At 44.6% G+C, this 22,651-nt stretch overlaps 1 protein-coding gene across 1 annotated transcript in view; it reads right to left on the reverse strand.

The window, feature by feature from the left end:
- Positions 1–22,651, reverse strand: part of slc6a11b (solute carrier family 6 member 11b) — a 187,170-nt gene that overhangs the window by 104,480 nt on the left and 60,039 nt on the right. The window contains exon 7 of the mRNA XM_078209736.1: positions 15,020–15,154. Within this exon, the coding sequence (XP_078065862.1) occupies positions 15,020–15,154 (135 nt within the window). The remainder of the gene's footprint in view (positions 1–15,019; positions 15,155–22,651) is intronic.

The raw sequence follows: 22,651 nt of genomic DNA on the forward strand, positions 1-22,651 counted from the left end.
ACGGGGACAAAGTAGAAAGGGCCGAGAGCTTCAAGTTTTTAGGTGTCCAGATCACCAACAACCTGTCCTGGTTCCTCCCCATGCCGACACTATAGTTAAGAAAGCCCACCAAGGCCTCTATTTTCTCAGAAGATTAAGGAAATTTGGCATGTCAGCTACGACTCTCACCAACTTTTACAGATGCACCATAGAAAGCATTCTTTCTGGTTGTATCACAGCTTGGAATGGCTCCTGCTCTGCCCAAGGAACTACAAAAGGTCATGAAAGTAGTCCAATCTATCACGCAAACCAGCCTCCCATCCATTGACTCTGTCTACACTTCATGCTGCCTCATAGCCAGCATAATTAAGGACTCCACGCACCCCAGACATTCTCTCTTCCACCTTTTTCCATCAGGAGAAAGATATGAAAGTCTGAGGTCACGTACCAACCGATTCAAGAACAGCTTCTTCCCTGCTGCTGTCAGACTTTTGAATGGACTTACCTTGCATTAAGTTGATCTTTCGCTACACCTTAGCTATGATTGTAACACTACATTCTACACTCTCGTTTCCTTCTCTATGAACAATATGCTTTGTCTGTATAGCACGCAAGAAACGATACTTTTCACTGTATGTTCATACATGTGACAATAATAAATCAAATCAAATCAAATCAGACATGGGGAGAACATGCAGACTCCGCACAGACAGTGACCCGAGGGAATCGACCCAGGTCCCTGGCACTGTGAGGCAGCAGTGCTAATCACTCTGTCACCGTGCCACACCTAGTTACAACCGCAACAAACTGTTTATCGCTATCAGATCACCTGCAAAATGAAATTTTGTGCAAGTTGATTGGAACTTGAAATTTGTATAAATAAACATGGAAACATGGAGCATGGGGGGCCCTTTGGTATTGCTGCACTATTCATACTGTGGAGATGCCGGCGTTGGACTGGGGTAAGCACAGTAAGAAGTCTCACAACACCAGGTTAAAGTCCAACAGGTTTATTTGGTAGCAAATACCATAAGCTTTCGGAGCAGAGCTCCTTCGTCAGATGGAGTGGATACCTGTTCTCAAACAGTACACAGACACAGAAATCAAATTACAGAACACTGATTAGAATGCAAATCTCTACAGCCAGCCAGGTCTTAAATGTACAGACAATGTGGGTGGAGGGAGCATTCAACACAGGTTAAAGAGATGTGTATTGTCTCCAGACAGAACAGCTTGTGGAATTCTGCAAGTCCAGGAGGTAAGCTGTGGGGGTTACTGATAATGTGACGTAAATCCAACAAGCTGTGGGGGTTACTGATAATGTGACATAAATCCAACATCCCGGTTTAGGCCATCCTCATGTGTGCGGAACTTGGCTATCAGTTTCTGCTCAGCGACTCTGCGCTGTCGTGTGTCGTAAAGGCCGCCTTGGAGAACGCTTACCTGAAGATCCAAGGCTGAATGCCCGTGACTGCTGAAGTGCTCCCCCACAGGAAGAGAACAGTCTTGCCTGGTGATTGTCGAGCGGTGTTCATTCATCTGTTGTCGTTGCGTCTGTATGGTTTCCCCAATGTACCATGCCTCGGGACATCCTTTCTTGCAGCGTATCAGGTAGACAACGTTGGCCGAGTTGCAAGAGTAGGTACCGTGTACCTGGTAGATGGTGTTCACCGAGGCATGGTACATGGCTGTGAAGGAGGTCGGAGAATCCGGCCCAATGTTTTTGCCTCAACTGCTTTCTGTGGTAGTGATTTGCACAAGCCTATCACCCTCTGGGTGAAGAAATTTCTCTTCGTCTTAGTCCTCATATCTGCACCAGCTCACCAAATGAGCAATTCACCTTATACCATTCCCCTCCCTTCTCCCCGTAACCCTGCACAGTCTTCCTTTTCAGATAACAGTCTAACTCCGTTTTGAATGCTTGGATTGAACCAGCCTTCACCACACTCTCAGGCAGAGCATTCCAGACTGCAACCACTCACTGTTATTCCTCATATCGCTTTTGCTTCTTTTGCCAATTACTTTAAATCTGTGAACTCTGGTTCTCAATCCTTTAATCAGTGTGAATGGTTTCCCCCTATCTAATCTGTCCAGACCTCTCATGATTTTGAGTACCTCTATCAAGTATCAAAGACTATTTCCTCGGGTGGATGGAGCTATTACAAGGGGGCATAACTATAGGGTTCATGGTGGGAGATATAGGAAGGATATCAGAGGTAGGTTCTTTACGCAGAGAGTGGTTGGGGTGTGGAATGGACTGCCTGCAGTGATAGTGGAGTCAGACACTTTAGGAACATTTAAGCGGTTATTGGATAGGCACATGGAGCACACCAGGATGATAGGGAGTGGGATAGCTTGATCTTGGTTTCAGATAAAGCTCGGCACAACATCGTGGGCCGAAGGGCCTGTTCTGTGCTGTACTGTTCTATGTTCTCCTCTCAGTCGTCTCTTCTCCAAGGAAAACAGACCAACCTTTTCAATCTATCTTCATAGCTGAAGTTCCTCATCTCTGAAACCATTTTAAAATATTTACTTCACTCTCTCTCCAATGCCTTCACATCTTTCCTAAAGTGTGGCGCTGTTATGATCCTTGGCCAGACTCCGAGTCGTGAGGGAAGTCTAGTTAGGGGCCAATAATGTGTTGTCAGAGTAGATAAAGTTTGAGATTCAAGACACTTACTAAGTGAATAAAGTCCACAAGATTCCAAGGGTTATGAACAAACAAAAATAAACTTTACTACACAGGTTCAGAAAGATAAAACAACTTACAATATCTATCTTATACACTAGCGTTGAGGGTAAATATCAGGTACTTATGAACTAACAGGTGAACTGTGGTTAAACATACCATGCTACACAATGGATGACAGATGTGACCAAAACAGATTCCATGGATTTCTCAACAATCCATCTAGACATTTGTCACATTATGAGCCAACCAATCCCACTGAAACTTTGGCTTCTTCATGAGGATTTCCAATCTCCACATCTGAAGATCTTACCTTGGAATTCTCTTCAAACGTCATTCCCTCACAGATGTCTTCATCAATGACCCACCTCCAGGATTTCAATGTCACCTTCTGAGCTTCTTGTCCCCTTGATTTCAGAGTACACAAGCACAATCTGAGATCTTTGGCTATTCGAAGAGAACAGTACCCCAACGGCCCGCAGCACGGAGTCACCAACCTACAGCTGGCTTCTTGGATCCTGAGGGGTTCTCTCATGCCCAATTCACTTAAAGTCTGCTCCCTGCAGCTCTTTCTTTACTTTGGAGCCGATTACTCTGCTCCTTTCTCATAATTTAACGGGACCTGTTCCTATCCCGTGTCTTCATCCCTTACCTGGGACTACCTTTTGGGACCTTTCCCTGTCCCCTCCACCCCCTGATTTGGGAACTTATTTCCATCCCACTCCTGTCTCCTACTCCCTGGGACACTCATTACTTTGGCACTCCGTATTAGGTCATCTAACCTGCCTCTTCATGCTGTTTTCTCTTTTCTCTTCTGTGCAGGTGTAAGGGGCTGGTCATTGGCCTGAAAAGGGTAAAAACCCCAAATTGAGCTTGTGCAGCCATTTCCCAGGCAACACATGCAAAGAAGACCTAAGGTTCATCAGGAACTGGAGCTCCTGACCTCCAAACTTTAAACTAAGGTTTCTAAACAGGTGCCCAGAATTGGATGCAATACTCCAGCTGAAGCTGAACTTATACAAGTTCACAAGAGTGTCTTATACAAGTTCAATATAATCTCTTCGCTATTGTATTTTGTGCCCAATTAATACAACTAGGATAATGTGTGCTTTTAGTGAGCTCTCAACCTGCTGGAGCACTTTCAATGACCTCTGCACATAGACAGCCACGTTCCTCTGCCACTGCCCCTCTTCAGGGTTATATCCTTTATTTTGAACTCTCTCCATGTTGTTCCAACCAAAATGAATCACTTCACATTTCTCCTCATTGAATTTCATCTTAGAATGCCTTCCATGCAGAAGGAGGCCATTCGGCCCATCGAGTCTGTATCGACAACAATCCCACCGAGGCCCTATCCCCGTAACCCCACATATTTACCCTGACACTACGGGGCAATTTAGCATGGCCAATCCAACTAACTGGCACATCTTTGGGCTGTGGGAGGAAACCGGAGCACCCAGAGGAAGCCCACGCAGACACAGGGAGAATGTGCAAACTCCGCACAGACAGCCACCCAAGGCCGGAATTGAATCCGGGTCCCTGGCGCTGTGAGGCAGCGATGCTAACCACTGTGCCACCTATCTGCCCATTCCACCAACGTGTCTATTCCCTTTTGACGTTCTACACTATCCCCTACACAGTTCGCAATGATTCCAAGTTTTGTGTTATCCACAAATTTTGCAATTTTGCCCTGTATACCAAGTCTCGGTTATTAATATATATCAGGAAGAGCAAGGGTCCCAACACCGACCTCTGGGGACCTGCACTACAAACCTTCCTCCAGCCTGAAAAAACATCCATTAACTGCTATGCTCTGTTTTCTGTCCCTCAGTCAATTTTGTATTCACGTTGCCACCTTCCCTTTAATTCCATGAGCTATAACTTTGCTCACAAGTCTAGTGTGCAGCACTGTATCAAATTCCTTTTGGAAGGCTGTGTGCATCACACCAACAGCACTGCCCTCATCAACCCCCTCTCTTCAAATAAATTTCAGCAAGCTAATTAAACAGAATTTTGTCTTAACAAATCCATGTTGGCATTCCTTAATCAACCCACATTTGACCAATAATTTTGTTCCGAATTATTTTTTCCAGAAATTTCCCCATCACCGAGGTTCGATTGACTGGTCTGTAATTGCTGGGCCTATTTTTGCACCTTTTCTTGAACAAGGGTTTAATGTTTGTAATTCTCCAGTCTTCTGGGACTACCCATGAGTCTAAGGAAAACTGGATGCCAATGCGTTCACAATTGCCATTCTCACTTCTCTCAGTGCATCTCAGCCAGTCCTGGTTCTTTAAAGACAGGCTATCGAGTACTTCCTACTTATTAATTTTAAATTCTTTGAGTGTATCAATTACCTCCTCTTTCACAATGGTCTTTTAAAGTCTATTTGTTAATGTCACAAGTAGGCTTACATTAACACTACAATGACGTTACTGTGAAAATCCCCTAGTCAGCACACTCCAGTGCCTGTTTGGGTACACTGAAGGAGCATTTAGCATGGCCAATGCACCTAACCAGCACATCTTTCGGACTATGGGAAGAAACTGGAGCACCCGGAGGAAACCCATGCAGAAACGGGGAGAACATGCAGACTCCACACAGACAGTGGTCCAAGCTGTAAATCGAACCCGGGTTCCTGACACTGTGAGGCAGCAATGCTAACTACTGCCACCATGCCACCTTCCTCCAATGGTAAAGACAGATGCATAGTATTTATTTAATATCTCCGCCTTCATGTTCAAGTCACCTTTTAGGCCCTTAATCAGGCCTAATCTTCCTTTTACCGCCACTTGTACTATTTTTATACCTAGCGAAGATTTTGGGAGTCCCTTTTAAGTTAGCTGCCAGCCTCTTTTCATACTCCTTCTTTGCTTCTCTTCCTTGCTCTTTCACCTCTCCTCTGGACCTTCTATATTGAGTTTGGTTCTCCATTATGTTAGCAACCTGACATCTGTTGTGAGCTTTTATGAAGATGTTATGCTTACTCCTGGCACATCACAAGATAAACATGATTCTTCCCTCGGGCGTAGATAGCTCGACATTGCAGTCCACTTCTCTGCTTTTTCCTGCACTTCACAATATCATTCTTCCAGTGTTTAATGATCCTCTTTGAAATGCTTTGATTTACTCAGCTGCAGTAATCAGCTGCAGTAATATCTTCCATATTCTGGTGACATGTTGCATGGAAAAAACAAATATTTTTAACCTTTGCCTCGTACCGATCCCAAATGTAATGCCTCTTTGTGCTGATTCACTCTCCTTGAGTTCTCTGCTCGAAGGCAGGTCCTTGGTAATTATTTGCCGAACCATGGCAAAATGCAATGGTTTTCACTGTGGCTAGGGCGAAGGGCAGGCCCCAAGTCCACATCAGCTGGAATGTGCATTGATCCCTGTGTTGTTGATGTTAATCTGGTCTGGCTGATTAGCTAACCCCCACCCACTCTCTGACACAATTCAGGAAATAATCTTTCACTATTAAGCCCTTTCAAAACTTTAAATATTTCTATAAGATCCTCCTTCAATATTTTCTATCCCAGTGTATCATCACGGTCTTCTTACTTGTGGTCTTACTAAATCAACTGCTTTTCAATTCATTCATGGGACGTGGGCATCACTCTTTGGCCAGCATTTATTGCCCATTCCCAGTTGCCCGAGGACAGTTGAAACATTGCTGTGGCTCTGGAGTCACATGTAGGCCAGACCAGGCAAGGACGGCAGATTTCCTTCCCTCAAGGACATTTAAGAACAAGAACAAAGAACAGTACAGCACAGGAACAGGCCCTTTGGCCCTCCAAGCCTGCGCCGATCACGTTGTCCTATCTAGACCAACCACCTGTATCGCTTTATTCATCTGTTCATGTGTCTATCCAGATGAGTCTTAAATGTCGCTAACGTGTCTGCCTCAACCACCTCACTTGGCAGTGCCTTCCAGATCCCCACCACTCTCTGTGTAAAAAACCTCCCCCGCACATCTCCACTGAACCTTTCCCCCCTTATCTTGAACTTGTGTCTCCTTGTAATTGTCATTTCTGCCCTGGAAAAAGTTTCCAACTGTTCACCTTATCTAACTTCTATCAGGTCGCCCCTTAGTCTTTCCAGGGAGGATATTTGTGAACCAGATGGGTTTTTCCGACAATCGACAATGGTTTCATGGTCGTGAATAAATTCTTAATTCCAGATTTTTTTTAAATTGAATTCAAATTCCACCATCTACCGTAGCAGGATTTGAACCCGGGTCCCCAGGACATTAGCTGAGTTTCTGGATTAGTAGTCTAGCAATAATACCATTAGGCCATCGCCTTCCCCCCCTCCCCCACCAACTCTGCACCTTTTTCTTTGCTCCAATACCTTCTCTATAAAGAAGAACCGAAAACTACAAAAAATATTCTCGTGTGGCCATGACAAATTTCAAAACCCTCATCCACTTTTGCATTTATCTGCTTCATATGTGATTGACAGTCATGGCGACATTGGTGGAATTCAGTGATATCACACACAATGGCTGATATTTTCTCTTCTTTGCCATTATTCGAAATTCCCATTCAACAGTATTGTTTTCATCATAGAAACCATAGAAATCCTACAGTGCAGAAGGAGGCCATTCGGCCCATCGAGTCTGCACCGACCACAATCCCACCCACGCCCTACCCCCACATATTTTACCCACTAATCCCTCTAACCTACACATCCCAGGACTCTAAGGGGCAATTTTTTTAACCTGGCCAATCAACCTAACCCGCACATCTTTGGACTGTGGGAGGAAACCGGAGCACCCGGAGGAAACCCACGCAGACATGAGGAGAATGTGCAAACTCCACACAGACAGTGAGCCGAGCCGGGAATCGAACCCGGGATCCTGGAGCTGTGAAGCAGCAGTGCTAACCACTGTGCTACCGTGCCGCCTGTTTTCTTCCTCTATGTAAGAAGTTACAGCATCCCAACCATGTACCGAGACATCTGGTAGGTTAGAAACATTGTCCGGGAATATCTCACTCATTCTTCATGGTTTTTTATTGATCGTGTAACACATCCTGTTTGGAGTTGCATTTTGCAACAGGTCTGTTGAAGGACTGATTATGGGAGACCAATTGTGTATCAACTTCCTGTGAGAATTCAATGATAACAAAAATGATTTTACCTCATTTTAGGAGTGGGAGCTCATATTGTCATATTCCACCTCTCAGAAATGAATGGATACATTCAGGCTCTGAAACTCCAGGGGATATGGGTCAGAATATGGGCTAGATCCTAACTCTGATGGACGCTGCATCCTTTGGACCTATTGATTCTGGTTATGGTGGGGTAGAGTGGGCAGTAAGCAAGGGGATCATAAGAACTAGGAGCAGGAGTAGGCCATCTGGCCCCTCAAGCCTGCTCCGCCATTCAATAAGAACATGGCTGATCTTTTTGTGGACTCAGCTCCACTTACCTGCCCGCTCACTATAACCCTTAATTCCTTTACTGTTCAAAACTTTATCTATCCTTGCCTTAAAAACATTCAATGAGGTAGCCTCAACTGCTTCACTGGGCAGGGAATTCCACAGATTCACAACCCTTTGTGCAAAGAAGTTCCTCCTCAACTCAGTCCTAAATCTGCTTCCCCTTATTTTGAGGCTATGCCCCCTAGTTCTAGTTTCACCCGCCAGTGGAAACAACTTCCCTGCTTCTATCTTATCTATTCCCTTCATAATCTTATGAAGGGAATAGATAAGATAGAACATATCTTATAGAAACATAGGATTACAACATAATCTTATGTTTCTATAAGATCTCCCCATATTCTTCTGAATTCCAATGAGTATAGCCCCAGTCTACTCAGTCTCTCCTCATAAGCCAACACTCTCAACTCTGGAATCAACCTAGTGAATCTCCTCTGCACCCCCTCCAGTGCCAGTATATCCTTTCTCAAGTAAGGAGACCAAAACTGTACACAGTACTCCAGGTGTGGCAGTATTCCCATGTACTAATACCTCTACTGCTACTAATATCAAAGGGGCTAGTTCAAAGCTAGCCTTTCAATGCTAAGTCCTCCCTTTAGATCCTTGGACGGATTGAGTGGAACTCAGACCAGTTGATGGCTGGCGTGAGTCTCTTTGAGGCATTCTGAAGGTCACAAACCATTACTAGAATAAGATGATCACTTTCCAAGGGAATAAACTTGCTTTTCCAGTCATAATGCCTCCAAAACGGGACTAAAAAGATTTATTTTTCAATTCTTTGCGCTACTTGGGCCTCCGGTGAATTACTAAGATTGATTACCTTCTGCTCGGGAAGCTGCTATTGATGTGCCTGGCAGATGCTGGCTCTATGAATGTGGTTGCTTCTCCAACTGTGTTCCCATCTTAGATTGAGTGAAACCAGTGCAATCAGATGGCCCATCCGCAACACCGAGGAAAAGGAAATCCATGTTTTCCCACAAATTCTGGATTTCTTTTCAGTATCCACTTTAAATTTCAGAAATACTTCTAAATGCTTAAAAAGTAAAAAGATTTCAGAAATTTTAGTCCCTTCTCGGGCTCCGAATGACTTGCAGTTAAGAACATACTCCTGGAATATGGCCCCATGCTATACTGGCTTCCACAATGCCATCTCTGTGATGCCACACATTGCTGGACAAGGGTGGAAACAGAGAGATGTAACAGGGTTCATTAAACCAAGACAACCCACCGTTATTTACAGGCAATGCAAGCTCCGAGCAGATGAATTAAGTCATTAGTTTTGACCGGCTATTAATGAAGTGGGGTTATGTTAGAACATAGAACAGTACAGCACAGGAACAGGCCCTTCGGCCCAAAATGGTGTGTCGAACATGACACCAAATTGAACTGATCCCTTCTGCCTGCCCTTGGTCCATATCCCTCTATTCCTTGCATATTCTATCTTGTGCTTATTTAAAAGCTCCTTGCCAAACCCGATCGTACCTGCCTCCTCCGCCACCCCTGGCAGCACGTTCCAGACACCTACCTCTCTCTGGAGCAAATTTTCCTGTCCTGCCCGCCATGGGAATCGTAGCGAGTGAGGGGTGAACCATGGAAAGGTCCGTTGACCTCGGGCGGGATTTTCCTGTTTCGGGGCGAGCACGGCCGGAAAATCCCACCCCCATGTAAAAAAACTTGCCCCTCACATCTCCTTTGAACTTTCCCTCCCTCATCTTAAGTGTTGAACTGTTCCACTTCCCTTCATGTATGGCCTCAAAGCCACCTCCACTGACCCTGCACAAAGGTCAGAGGTTGCGATGAGTTAAAGCTGCCTGTGCAGTGTAACAAAATCTCTGAAACAATCTACCTTTATTTCTTCCTCAGTTAATTGACGAAGCATCAATTGTGAATGAAAAGTGAAACCATCACCGAATTCAAACTTACTGCCTTAAATATTCTTTATAGATTCTTGAAAATAAAGATAACCCAATAAAGTTTGCTTATGTCTTTCACAAAATCAAAGAAAATATTCAAGAGGAATGTTGGAGGCTTTTAAATCCTCACACCTGAGACCTCTCCAGTTTCCAATTTCGTACAAGTTTATCTCTGACACGGCCCAATGCACTTCGCAGATTGTTTCAACCTCAGTGACTGACCTGACGCTATAAAAACACTGAACAAACTTAATGAAAGTTTGGAACGAAACCAGATGGTTAACCTTCCGCTGAAAAGTAAAATAAATGTATTTTGTGCAGCAGATAGTCAAACCATGGAAGCATACAGGGTTTACAGCACAGAAAGAGGGCACTTGGTCCATTGTGTCTGCACCAGCCAAAAAGCGAGCCACCCAGCCTGATCCAGCTTTCAAACATCAAGTTATGGCTTTGAAGGTAAATGTCCAGACATTTTCTAAATGGGTTGAGGGTTTCTGCCTTTACCACCCTTTCAGGCAGTGAGTTCCAGACCGTCACAACCCTCTGGGTGAATAGGTTTCCGCATTGTTCCCTTTAATCTTTCTCTAAATCACTTTAAATCTATGTTCCCATTCACAATCAACATTTTGCACCATTTCTACCAAACATAGAAACATAGACGACAGGAGCAGGAGGGGCCATTTGGCCCTTCGAACACGCTCCGCCATTCATTATGATCATGCAACTCAATAGCCTAATCCTGATTTCTCCCCATAACCTTTGATCCCATTCACCCCAAGTGCTATATCCAGCCGCCTTTTGAATACATTCAATGTTTTGGCATCAACTACTTCCTGTGGTAATGAATTCCACAGGCTCTGGATGAAGAAATGTCTCCTCACCTCCGTCCTAAATGGTCTACCCCAAATCCTCAGACATTGACCCCTGGTTCTGGACTCCCCCACCATCGGGAACATCCTCCCTGCATCTACCCTGTCTAGACCTGTTAGAATTTTATAAATCTCTATGAGATTCCCCCCTCATTCGTTTGAACTCCAGCGAAAACAATCCTAACCTAGTCAATCTCTCCTCATACATCAATCCCGCCATCCCTGGAATCAGCAAAAGCATGCAAAGTTGCAGCGTTCTCTGAGTTGAGGCTTTTTTGGTTAGTTTGTGGAGATAATTGTCTCTGCATTTTTATTGCCTTTAACATGTGCCTTGCCTATTGTGTCTGACATTGTGCTGTATCTCACTTCAGTTGGACAATAGTATTTGCAAATACTGGATTATCTTTCATTAGCTGTTTCTGCATTTGTTTTTATGACGTGGGTAGCTTGCTAACCTCGTGATAGTAAACTGAATCCAACGCAGTCTGTACACTCATTTTTTTAAAAACTTAGGTTCAGCCACAAAAACAAAGTAATTTAGTGTTTATTAGCATCAGTGAGGGCCTCCATTTATCACACTGCACTCCAGTTACAGCAACTTATTTTTCTGAAGCTGAGATGGTTGTTATGAAACATGATCTTTTTACTCCTTAAAATTGTTTTGTATCTTTGCATCTACATCAATTACATCAGGTCCGCCTGTGCGACCACCCCCCCAAGAGCTGTTTTCAACTGAACATTTCCTTTATTTATTTTGACTTCTTCACATCTGGATTCTGTTTAAGCAACATCCGGAAGATCCCTGCTCCATGGAATACAATAGCCAGCTAATTGAAAGTTCCTTGAAGCAACAAGTGATGAGGTTTATAAAAATTATAGCTGTCATTTTGCACATTGATAGCAGGCAGAATGATCTCTTGGTTTATGAGAGGAGTGATGTGTTGCCCAGGGCGAGAGACACTGGGCAGAATCTTCTGTTCCCACTGCTGGTGGGTTTGGAGGCAGGAAGGGCATTTACTCGGATGGGATGGTGACGTACCCAAACTCTGCTGCCGTTCGGCCTCCTCCAGAATTGCGTTCTGGATGGGATGGTTCGTGGACATCATCTTTACAACTGATGTCAATCATTGATCATCTAAAGGCCCCATTCTGCTGCCGCTGGGATTAACCACACAGTGCGCGTGACAGATGAACCTGCACTGGGCATTTATCACCAAGAGGCGTTGAAGGAGGTGGGGGCTGTCCAGTGGTCCATCCACCAAAAGTACTCAGTGCCTGATCTGATCCAGGGACTAGACATTGGGAAGGGGGAGGACTGCTAAAAGCCACCGCCCTACCATCTGACTCCTACCACCATTTTCTCATGACCCCTACCCCATGAAACGACCACACCTACCCACCCTCTCCTCTAGCTCCCCCTCTTTTCCCCGCCCCCCACCATCAACATACGTACATGTAGCCTGGGTGCTCCCCCATGATCCTGTAACTCCAGGTGTTCCCCCACCAGCAGACACACCCTCCTCAGTGATGCTTAGACCTTAGAATCCCTACAGTGCAGAAGGAGGCCATTTGGCCCATCGACCCACAATCCCATCCAGGCCCTATCCCCGTAACCCCACACAATTACCATACTGACTCATATTTAATTTTTGCTGCTGAGTGCAAAAGCTGATTGGCTGGCAGCTCTCGCTGAGCGGGATTACCGCCTTGGGTCTTTCTTGATCTCAAAGGAAGGCCCCCCCCAGTGCGCCCCCACAATCTGATTGCTATATAATTTGGCAGCCTTTGCATAAAGAGGCACGGTGGGTCACTTGCTGGCTCTCCAGCCAGCAGACAGGACTCATGATTCTGACTTCAATCACTCCTGTATTTTAACATATAAATTAGCTTAGTGTTTATAGGGGCCCATCCTCCAATTACGAGTATCATAAACCTAAGCCGACACATTCATTGGACATAAGTGAGGGGGCACCCTGTTTGTCGGAATAGACAGGCTAAAAACCTCCAAGCATTTTGCCAGTGTTATAATTCATATGTATGAGTCCACATTCCTCTCACGGGAACCAGCATTTCTTTGGAAAATTTGGCAATGTTCAAACAGTTATACTTTTTCACTGGATTACTTTAACATTTCTTTTAGACATTGTGAATGATGCCACTCAGCATTCTCGTTAGTCAACACCTCTTTCAGGAGTGAACCTAAGGCAACAGATTCCAGTAGAATGAATTGGTACTGGGTATAATATCCTGTATCAAGGTGTGTTATTTTTTAGTACTAAAACACCGCAGGGCACTGTGTGAAACTGTAAAATGCATTTGCCTACATAATAAGAGTTACTGCACCTCAAACATTATTCATCGCCTACAGCTCTTATCGCATTTCACACTGATAAGTTCAAGTATCATTATTCCGAGTGTCTGCTCCTGAAATTTCTTCTGCTCACTCTATTACGCTGGACTCCAATGGGCAGATGCTCATTGTTCCCAAGTTAACATATAGGGCGGGATTTTATGGCCTCACTCGGGCGAGACCGGAAATTCCCGCCTGAGGTCAACAGAGATTTCCGTTTTCAGACCCTCACCCATGCCGATTCCGGGGTGGGCGAGGTGGTAGAGTTCTGGCCATAGTCCTTGAAGTAACTTATATGAGCTAGTGCCCCTGGCATGGAGCTTCACTCAATGGGAGAGTTTTATAATGGGTGGAACTTGACTTTGGGAATGGGCTTGGAGGTGGGCTGGGAGTATAATCAGATGGGAAGGTGTGGGGCTGGGAGTCCAAAATCTTCTCAGCTCTCCTCAATTAAGTCCAGGGTGGGGAAAGTTGCAGATATCCTTTCCATTCAGAGGTCAATTTTGCTGTCAATGTCCCTTTGATTCTTTTATTTAATTAATTACCAGATTTGACTCAGTTAAAACTACCAACAGCACAAAATGTTTACACTTTGAAACACCATAAGAATATTTCTGTCACTGTCAAAAGTACAGAAGAAATCCCACGGCAGAAAATTCTTCCTTTCTAATCTGACGTCAAATGCACGTTGGTAAACAATGTATCCACTTGCCTGTAACTAATCGTGAAAAGAATCTTTGCGGATTTGAAGCAGTGATGATGATGTGTGTTACCGAATACTCAGGGAATCCCAGTTGCTGTGGCAACCTGCATCATTATATGCATGTTGTAGTTGGAGCTATGGATAGTGAAGGTTGAGGCTCCAACTTTTTTTCAGTTGCAGGTATCTCTTCCATCTTGCTGTCAGTCACATTGGTGTGTGTTGGATGGTTTGTAGGTCAACCTGTTTGACCGAGTTATGTATGCCCCTTCCTTGGCCATCATGTCCTGGGCTGGTACTCAAACCTACATCTTCTCCTAGAGGCAGAGCCACTGCCCACTGCATCATAAGACTACCTTATTGAAAATATTAAACTACTTCAAATTATAGAAATTATTTTGAATCCCTACAGTGCAGAAGGAGGCTATTCGGCCCATCGAACCTGCACCAACAACAATCTTGCCCAGGCCCTATCCCTATAACTCCACATATTTACCTTGCTAATTCCCCCAACACTAAGGGCAGGATTTTACAGCTTTGCTCCATCCAGGACTGGAAAATCCTGCCCGAGGTCAACGAACCTTCCCATTGTCCGCCCCTCGCCCACTCCGAATCCCATGGTGGGCGGGATGGTAGAATTCCGGCGTACGGGTCAATTAAGCATGGCGAATCAACCGAACCTGCACATCTTTGGAGTGTGGGAGGAAACCGGAGCACCCGGAGGAAACCCACGCAGACACAGGGGAAGAATGTGCAAACTCCACACAGACAGGTCACCCGAGGCCGGAATTGAACCCGGTCTTTGGCGCTGTGAGGCAGCAGTGCTAACCACTGTGCCGCCGTGCCGTACAAATACCTCTTCTATATTTTGACCACAGGCTCCAACACTCAATCCAATACATTTACTTTGACAAATCAGTGATTATTTTGCAAAATGGTTTGTTATCATCATACGTAACGTGAACATTATTCACAGCAACTATGCCCCTGGACTTAATAAAATGCCAGCTTACCACTCCATACATCCGTCGACTAAAGATGAGGATCAATATATAATCATTGTACTTAGCGTTCCTACCTGAGGATCTGACAGACGGGAGATATCCGGGTAAAGGTAAAACTTTATTCCTTCTCCTGCTCCAGGAAGAGTCACTCCTCGAATCAATAAAACCAGCAACATCAGGTAGGGGAACGTTGCTGTTACATACACCACCTGAAAACAAGGATGCAAACCATTAGCTCTCCCTCTGTACTATTCTCCAACAGAAAGATAATATTTAGTATTATCAGCTGACTGACATACACCAAGAATTATCCGCAGTTAATATGAAAATCAGCTTTTTATTGTATTGTTCAGAATTTCACTTTTCACAATTCATACATTAACAATTGAGAAACAGGGTAACAAAATTGTATCATTTGTCTGATGTAATTACATTGTCATTCAGATATGCACAGAAATGAAGAATAAATGACAATTATAAAGCAAATGTGCACATTTTTCAAAGTGGGATTCTTCTTTCAGCTAAAGGTTAGAGTTCCTAAATCATGTGTATTCAAGGGACTACTTATACAATCATATTCTCAGAAACAGCATTTTCGAAGCCTTGCCCACAATTGAAACAATAGTGTAATGGCCTCAATGAGGCCCACAAAGCTGACCTCTTGGGGTATGAGCTCCCTGATTGAGGTAATGTTTGCCTGCCTAATCAGCGAGTCTCATCTATATATATAGGAGTGTCAGGCTACTGACACTCCAGATTCTGACTTTGTACGTGAAACACTCTTAGGAGTGGAGGTAGAGTTGTAAATAAAGGGAATCTGGTGAAGAGACACCGGCCTCTGAGCAGTTATTTCGAATAGGCTCATAAGGAATACTCATTTCTCGTTCACCAATTTTTCATGAAGAGGATTTTTTTAACCCCTAAAGAGTGAATTAGGACAATAATCCTTCCACAGGCAACTGTTTGGAAAGCTTTGTCACATGAAGTAGTTGAGGCAGAGACCACGGCATGATTTGCTCAGGGCAAGAGGGTTAAAAATTTGAGGCTGAATGGTTTTAGGAGTGTGTCGCTGAAATTGAGTGGATTTTGACAGCTGTAAAAGTGCCAGCTACAGCAGGGAATAATTAAAACTTCAGTCTGCAACTTTGGACAGGACACTGGCTGCTGGGTGAGTCAGCATGACTTTGGATATTGCAGTACCTGCTCCTGTAAATATGAAGGCAGATCTGGGAATGAATTGGAAATTCTTCAAGTCTCAATGACAGAACTATAAAATTACTGAATAGTTTAACAAGAAACCTGAACTATAAAAGTAACAACTCTATTATCAGTGCTGGGGAAAGATTACTATAAGCTGTATTGCACCCTTGACCTCACTGAGGTGCAGAAAAGCCAGTCTGATGAAATTTTGGAGGCTTTGAAGTCGCAACATTAACCCTTAACTAATATTATTTCTAAACAACATCACAGCTTAAGAGGGGGAGAATATTGATCAGTGTAGGACTACACTGAGATGTCTAACTAAACCTTGTGAGTTTGGGCAACTGAAGGATGATGTTATTAGAGATAGGGGTCGACATTCTCTAGCCTTTCATGCCCTACCAGCACTGTCAGCAAGAATGGAGAATTTGGTGCCCAGCTAAATCTCCATTCACTGCAGCAGGACTGGAGAATCCCACCTGTGGGCGAGGTTGGAAAATCCGGCCCAGGGTCATCTAAGGAATAAGAAGAGATCCAGCTGTGAGAGCACATCTACTGAGAGAAGAGAAACTGACTCTCAAAAAGCTATTAACAATTATCAGCTGAAGAATATTGATGGGAGAACTGATGAAGCTGTTAACAAGCGGCAGCACGGTGGCACTGCTGTCTCCCAGTGCCAGGGACCCAAGTTCGATTCCCGACTTGGGTCACTATTTGTGCAAAGTCTGCATGTTCTCCCTGTGTCTGCGTGGGTTTCTTCTGGGTGCTCTGGTTTCCTCCCACAGTCCGAAAGGTGTGTTGGTTAGGTGCATTGACCATGCTAAATTCTCCCTCAATATACCCGAACAAGTGCCGGATTGTGGCAACTTGGGGAATTTCACAGTGGCTTCATTGCAGTGTTAATGTAAACCTACTTGTGACACGAATAAATAAACTTTAAACTTTATCTCTGCAAAGAGGTCATCCAAGCTTTCCATGCATAAGACAATGAAGAAAAGGAAGAACTATTTATGAATGGGCCAGCAGATTGACCAGAGTACCGGATGTAAATGTAGGCCACTACACAAAAGAAAAGGAAGCATGTCCCACACAGGGAAAGATGACCCTGGGCCGGATTTTCCAACCTCGCTCACAGGTGGGATTCTCCAGTCCCGCTGCAGTGAATGGAGGTTTGGCTGGGCGCCAAATTCTCCATTCTTGCTGACAGTGTTGGTAGGGCATGAAAGGCTGGAGAATTTCGGCCCCTATCTCTAATAACATCATCCTTCAGTTGCCCAAACTCACAAGGTTTGGTTAGACATCTCAGTGTAGTCCTGCACTGATCAATATCCTCCCCTTCTCCTTAAGCTGTGATGTTGTTTAGAAATAACATTAGTTAAGGGTTAATGTAGCGACTTCAAAGCCTACAAAATTTCATCAGACTGGCTTTTCTGCACCTCAGTGAGGTCAAGGGTGCAATACAGCTTGTAGTAATCTTTCCCCAGCACTGATAATAGAGTTGCTACTTTTATAGTTCAGGTTTCTTGATAAACTGTTTGGCAATTCTATAGTTCTGTCATTGAGAAGCTCTAACTGCAGGAAGCTGAGTCATTTTGCACGCAAGTGCTTTGCTGGAAAGAAGAAAAGTAAATCTGGAAAGATGGTTGCTGGAGAGATGTCAGACGCTGATTCGGATGAATCACTCTACATCCTAGAACAGGTCGGCACCGTTATGTCTCAAGGTAAAACATGGTTTGTGATTGTCGGAATGGTGACTGCTGTGGGAGAGCAATGCAGTTACTATGAAGTTAGTATGAAGTTTCAGATACACACTGATGCTTCATGCAACATCATGAGCTTTGCAGCCCCGTGTGGAGGCCCCAAGATGATGACCTGGAAATGAAGCTGTCAACGGTAAAGTTGAGGCGAGGTGATGGAACAATGCTCATCCCCAAAAGGCCAAACTAAGCTCAAAGCCAAAGGCAATGGGAAAAAAAGAGGATCTGCAGCTCCTGATAGCAGACACTAAGCAAGATCCCTCATCTCAGCTGAAACAAGTCAAAGGTTTGCACTGGTAACCCTCTATGTAAGAAGTCTCACAACACCAGGTTAAAGTCCAACAGGTTTATTTGGTAGCAAATACCATAAGCTTTCGGAGCACTGCTCCTTCGTCAGATGGAGTGGAAGTGTGCTCTCAAACAGTGCAAACAGACACAAAATCAAGTTGCAGAATACTGATTAGAATGCAAATCCCTACAGCCAGCCAGGTCTTAAAGGTACAGACAATGTGGGTGGAGGGAACATTAAACACAGGTTAAAGAGATGTGACCCTCTATGTACCAGAGGAGATTCGCAATGTTTCATGTAACACCAAACTATTGACTGCTGAACAGATGTTTTTTGCAAGCATTGGATGTCTTCTTGATGAATATCGTCTTGAAGTAGATGAAGGTCTGAGACTAACTCAACATGCTCTGAGGACAGTTCCAGCTTCTCGCAAATCCAGCCTGACATACAAGATAGAGGAGCTTGAAAAGATGGGAGTAATCAAGAAAGTAAGGGTGGCACGATGGCACAGTGGTTAGCACTGCTGCCTCTCCACTCCAGGGACCCGGGTACAATTCTGGTCTTTGGAGACTGTGTGTGTGGAGTTTGCATGTTCTCCCTGTGCCTGTGTGGGTTTCCTCCGGGTGCTCCGATTTTCTCCCACATTCCGAACATGTGCAAGTTAGGTGGCTTGGCCATGCTAAATTAGGTTAGATAGATTAGCCATGGGAAAGGTTTGGTATTACAGGGATAGAGTGGGGAAGAGGGCCTGGGTAAGATATTCTATCAGAGAATCAGTGCAGACTCAATGGGCCAAATGGTCTTTTCTGCACTGTAGGGATTCTATGATTCTTTTATGATTCTATGATTCCCACAGGTTGGATTAGCAGTCCTGTGGCAGTGAAAAAACCTGGAACACGGACAGTGTGTATAGATCCAAAGGATCTCAGTAAAGCTTTGAAAAGGTCTCATGACCCCATGCTAAGCATTGAAGAAATTCTGCCACAACTTGTCACGGCAAAGATCTTTATCACCTCATATGTGAAGGATGGATACTGGCAAGTGAAATTGGATGTTATTTTCTTAACACAATTTGGCAAGGACAAATGGTTGAATGGTTGCACAGTCCATTTGGCATTTCTACTGCTCCAACAGCATGAGATAGTGAATAATGTACCAGGAGTGGAAGTGGTCATGGTGATCCGCTCCCCTGTGGAGATTCTTGTATATGTTGCACTTGGTGAGGATAAAAAAAAGTGGAGTCGCAGTGCATAGATTGGTTGCAGTCAACAAGGCAGGTTTACTGAGACATTGTTCACTGTACAAAGGCATGAGCTTTTGAACAGGTTGAGATTGTTTTTGTACAAGGCTTGGGTTGTTTTTCAAACTGGAGGCTTTTTCCCTGCAGCCCTTTAAAACTTCCTCAGACAACATGAAGTGGCAGCCGATGATGTCACAGCCTAAACACGTGACCAGACTCTTAAAGTGGCAGCACAGCAACACAACATCTACCCAAATGTATAAGAGATATATAGAATCATAGAATCCTACAGTGCAGAAGAAGGCCATTCGGACCATCGAGTCTGCATCGACCACAATCCCACCCAGGCCCTATCCACATAACCCCATGCATTTACCCCAGCTAGTCCCCCTGACACTAAGGGGTAATTTAGCCTGGCCAATCCATCTAACCCGCACATCTTTGGAACTTCTTCCATCATATGTTGATGGAACAAGCCATCATAGACCATGTGAGTCTAGAATCTAGTGAGACTGCCAGAGAGAGTTCACCAGATGAACCTGAATCTGAACAAGAAAAAGTTGCAACTGAGGATGACTGAAGTCAAATGCCTAGCTTATGTACTGACAGTGAAAGATCTTTGCCCGGATCCTGATGAGGTACGAGTTGGAGCAGAGAAGCAGCAACCAACAGATGTGAAGGTACGTCAATGATTTGTAGGACTTGTGACCTACCTCACAAAGTTCTTGCCCAATTTGTTGTTATCATGCAAACCTCTACGCAAGCTCACCACAAAGGATGTTCAGTGGTATTGAGGCACAGGACGAGAAGCAGCTTTCACTCACATCATCAACTAATGATGGCACCAATTCTGACCACAATGCTATGATCGATGAAGTTATTCTGCAGTCTGGTGCCAGTGAAACAGGACTTTAAGCAAATCTCAGGCAGCAAAGACAACAGTTGTGTTGACATCCAGAAAGTTAATGCAAACTGAAGGCCACTAAATACAGATTGAGAAAGAGAGCCCGGCGATTGTCTTTGCTTGTGGGAATTTTAATCAGTACCTGTTTGAGAGAGAGGAAGTGATGTTAGAGTCTGACCACCAGCCATTTCAAAGCTTCTTTATCAAACTATTTCCATCTGTCCCAAAAGGTTGTTACTTCAATCACAGAGATATCATTTGGAAGTGAAGTACAAGCAAGGGAAGCAGATGTACATCACTGACATGCTGTCAAGAGCTGCACTCCCTTAGAAGAAAGGTGAAAACGCTCGTGCAGAATGTGAAATCTTCCAGATTCAATGGCAAGAAACAGCACAAAGTGCTCTGGAGGTCATCAATCCAGCTGAGCCATTGAATCTGATGGACAAGTTTCTGGCTCAGATCAGGCAAACTACATAACGAGATGCAACTCTTCAAGTGCTACAGGTGGTAATGACGAAAAGGTGGCCTCAAACCATCAAGAACACATCCGTTGCTATAGAAGTGCATTGGATGAAGTGGTTGTCCAATATGACATCTTGTACAGAGGAACAAGATTCATTATGCCAAAGGAGATGGTGAAGCGAATCCAGACAAGCCATCAGTGAACTAAACCTAGCTTGAGGAAGGCAAGTGAAGTGCTCTACTGTCCAAGCATGAGCAATGAGATTAAGAGCCACATCAGCCAGTGCAGTGCTTGTAACAAACACCAGGCTAAGCAAGCTAAAGGGCCGCTCCTGACCCATGACAGCCTGGACAGACCACAGGGTAGATTTGAGTTGTCCTCTTCACTCTCTCCAGAACTGACCACATTTTCACCATCGGATTATGGAAGTTAGACCAGCTGATGCCAATATCTACCAGTAAGATCATGGAATTTTGAAAGCACACTTCAGTTGTAATGGCATTCCTGACATTGTGATGAGTGACAATGGTTCATGAATGAAGTGAATGAACTTCGAAGAGGCCAGTGTCCCTTCACCAAAACTTATTCGTTTATAGTGGTTCGCAATTCTCAGGTAGGTACTTCCCAGTACAGAGTTCTCACCCTGAGCGCCGATGACCCGGACACTCCACAATATATGTCTCTGTACAGCTCCCTAATTGGGCAGCCTGAACAGGCCTCAATTAGGGAGCTCATATTCCAGCAGGTCCAACTCATGGACCTCACTGAAGTCGTCACATGAAGAATACAGGCACTTCATGAATATGGTTGAGAAATTCAGCAATACACGTCATCTCCACATTATCTCGAGCTCCAGTCAAATGGAAAGTGGTGGAAATTACCAAAGGGGTGATCAAAAAGGCGTGCAGACCCAGCACAGACCGTACACAGCAATCTTAAAGTAGAGAAAAGTAGTTCAGTCCAGCAACTAATGTCACACTGCACCCAACTATTCTTCCAAGTTGCTAAAACCCACTAAATCCAGAAATAGTAGCAGAAATAAGTGCCAAATTAAAGTGAAATGACAGAAAGCCAAATTTCATAGAATCCCTACAGTACAGAAAGAGGCCATTCGGCCCATCGAGTCTGCACCGACCACAATCCCAACCAGGCCCTACCCCCATATATTTTACCCGCTAATCCCTCTAATCTACGCATCCCAGGTCACTAAGGGGCAATTTTAGCATGGCCAATAAACCTAACCCGCACATCTTTGGACTGTGGGAGGAAACCGGAGCGCCCGGAGGAAACCCACGCAGACACGAGGAGAATGTGCAAACTCCACACAGACAGTGACCCAAGCCGGGAATCGAACCCAGGTCCCTGGAGCTGTGAAGCAGCAGTGCTAACCACTGTCCTACCGTGCCGCCCTAATTCACATTGATAAAACTACCCAATCAGTGCCAGAGTTGGGAGAACTGGTCAGAATTCAAACATTCAATGCACAGAACAAAGGTCAGCCCACCTGGCAACCTGGAACCTGTGTAAACCAGTCATCACCTTGATCGTACCTGGGTGAAAGTGAATGACCAGATACATTGTTGCAACTGCAGTCACATATGTGAAACTGGGGACGTTACTGCCTCACAACACATAACCAACGAGGAAGGTTTGATTTCACCAACTGAACAAGGGCCTGAATGATCATCAGTCCCAGAGGTCAACCGTTCCCCAACATATGCAATGGATCACCAGCAACAATTGCTGCAGCACTGACATTCCCCCGGAGAGGCAATATCATCCCAGGAGCCAGCAGACACCAGGAGAACAACCAATAACAGCCCGCATGTGCACAAAGCAAAACATCTGAGTGC

Source organism: Mustelus asterias, chromosome 3 (genome assembly GCF_964213995.1).
Source record: "Mustelus asterias chromosome 3, sMusAst1.hap1.1, whole genome shotgun sequence".
Lineage (NCBI taxonomy): Eukaryota > Metazoa > Chordata > Chondrichthyes > Carcharhiniformes > Triakidae > Mustelus > Mustelus asterias.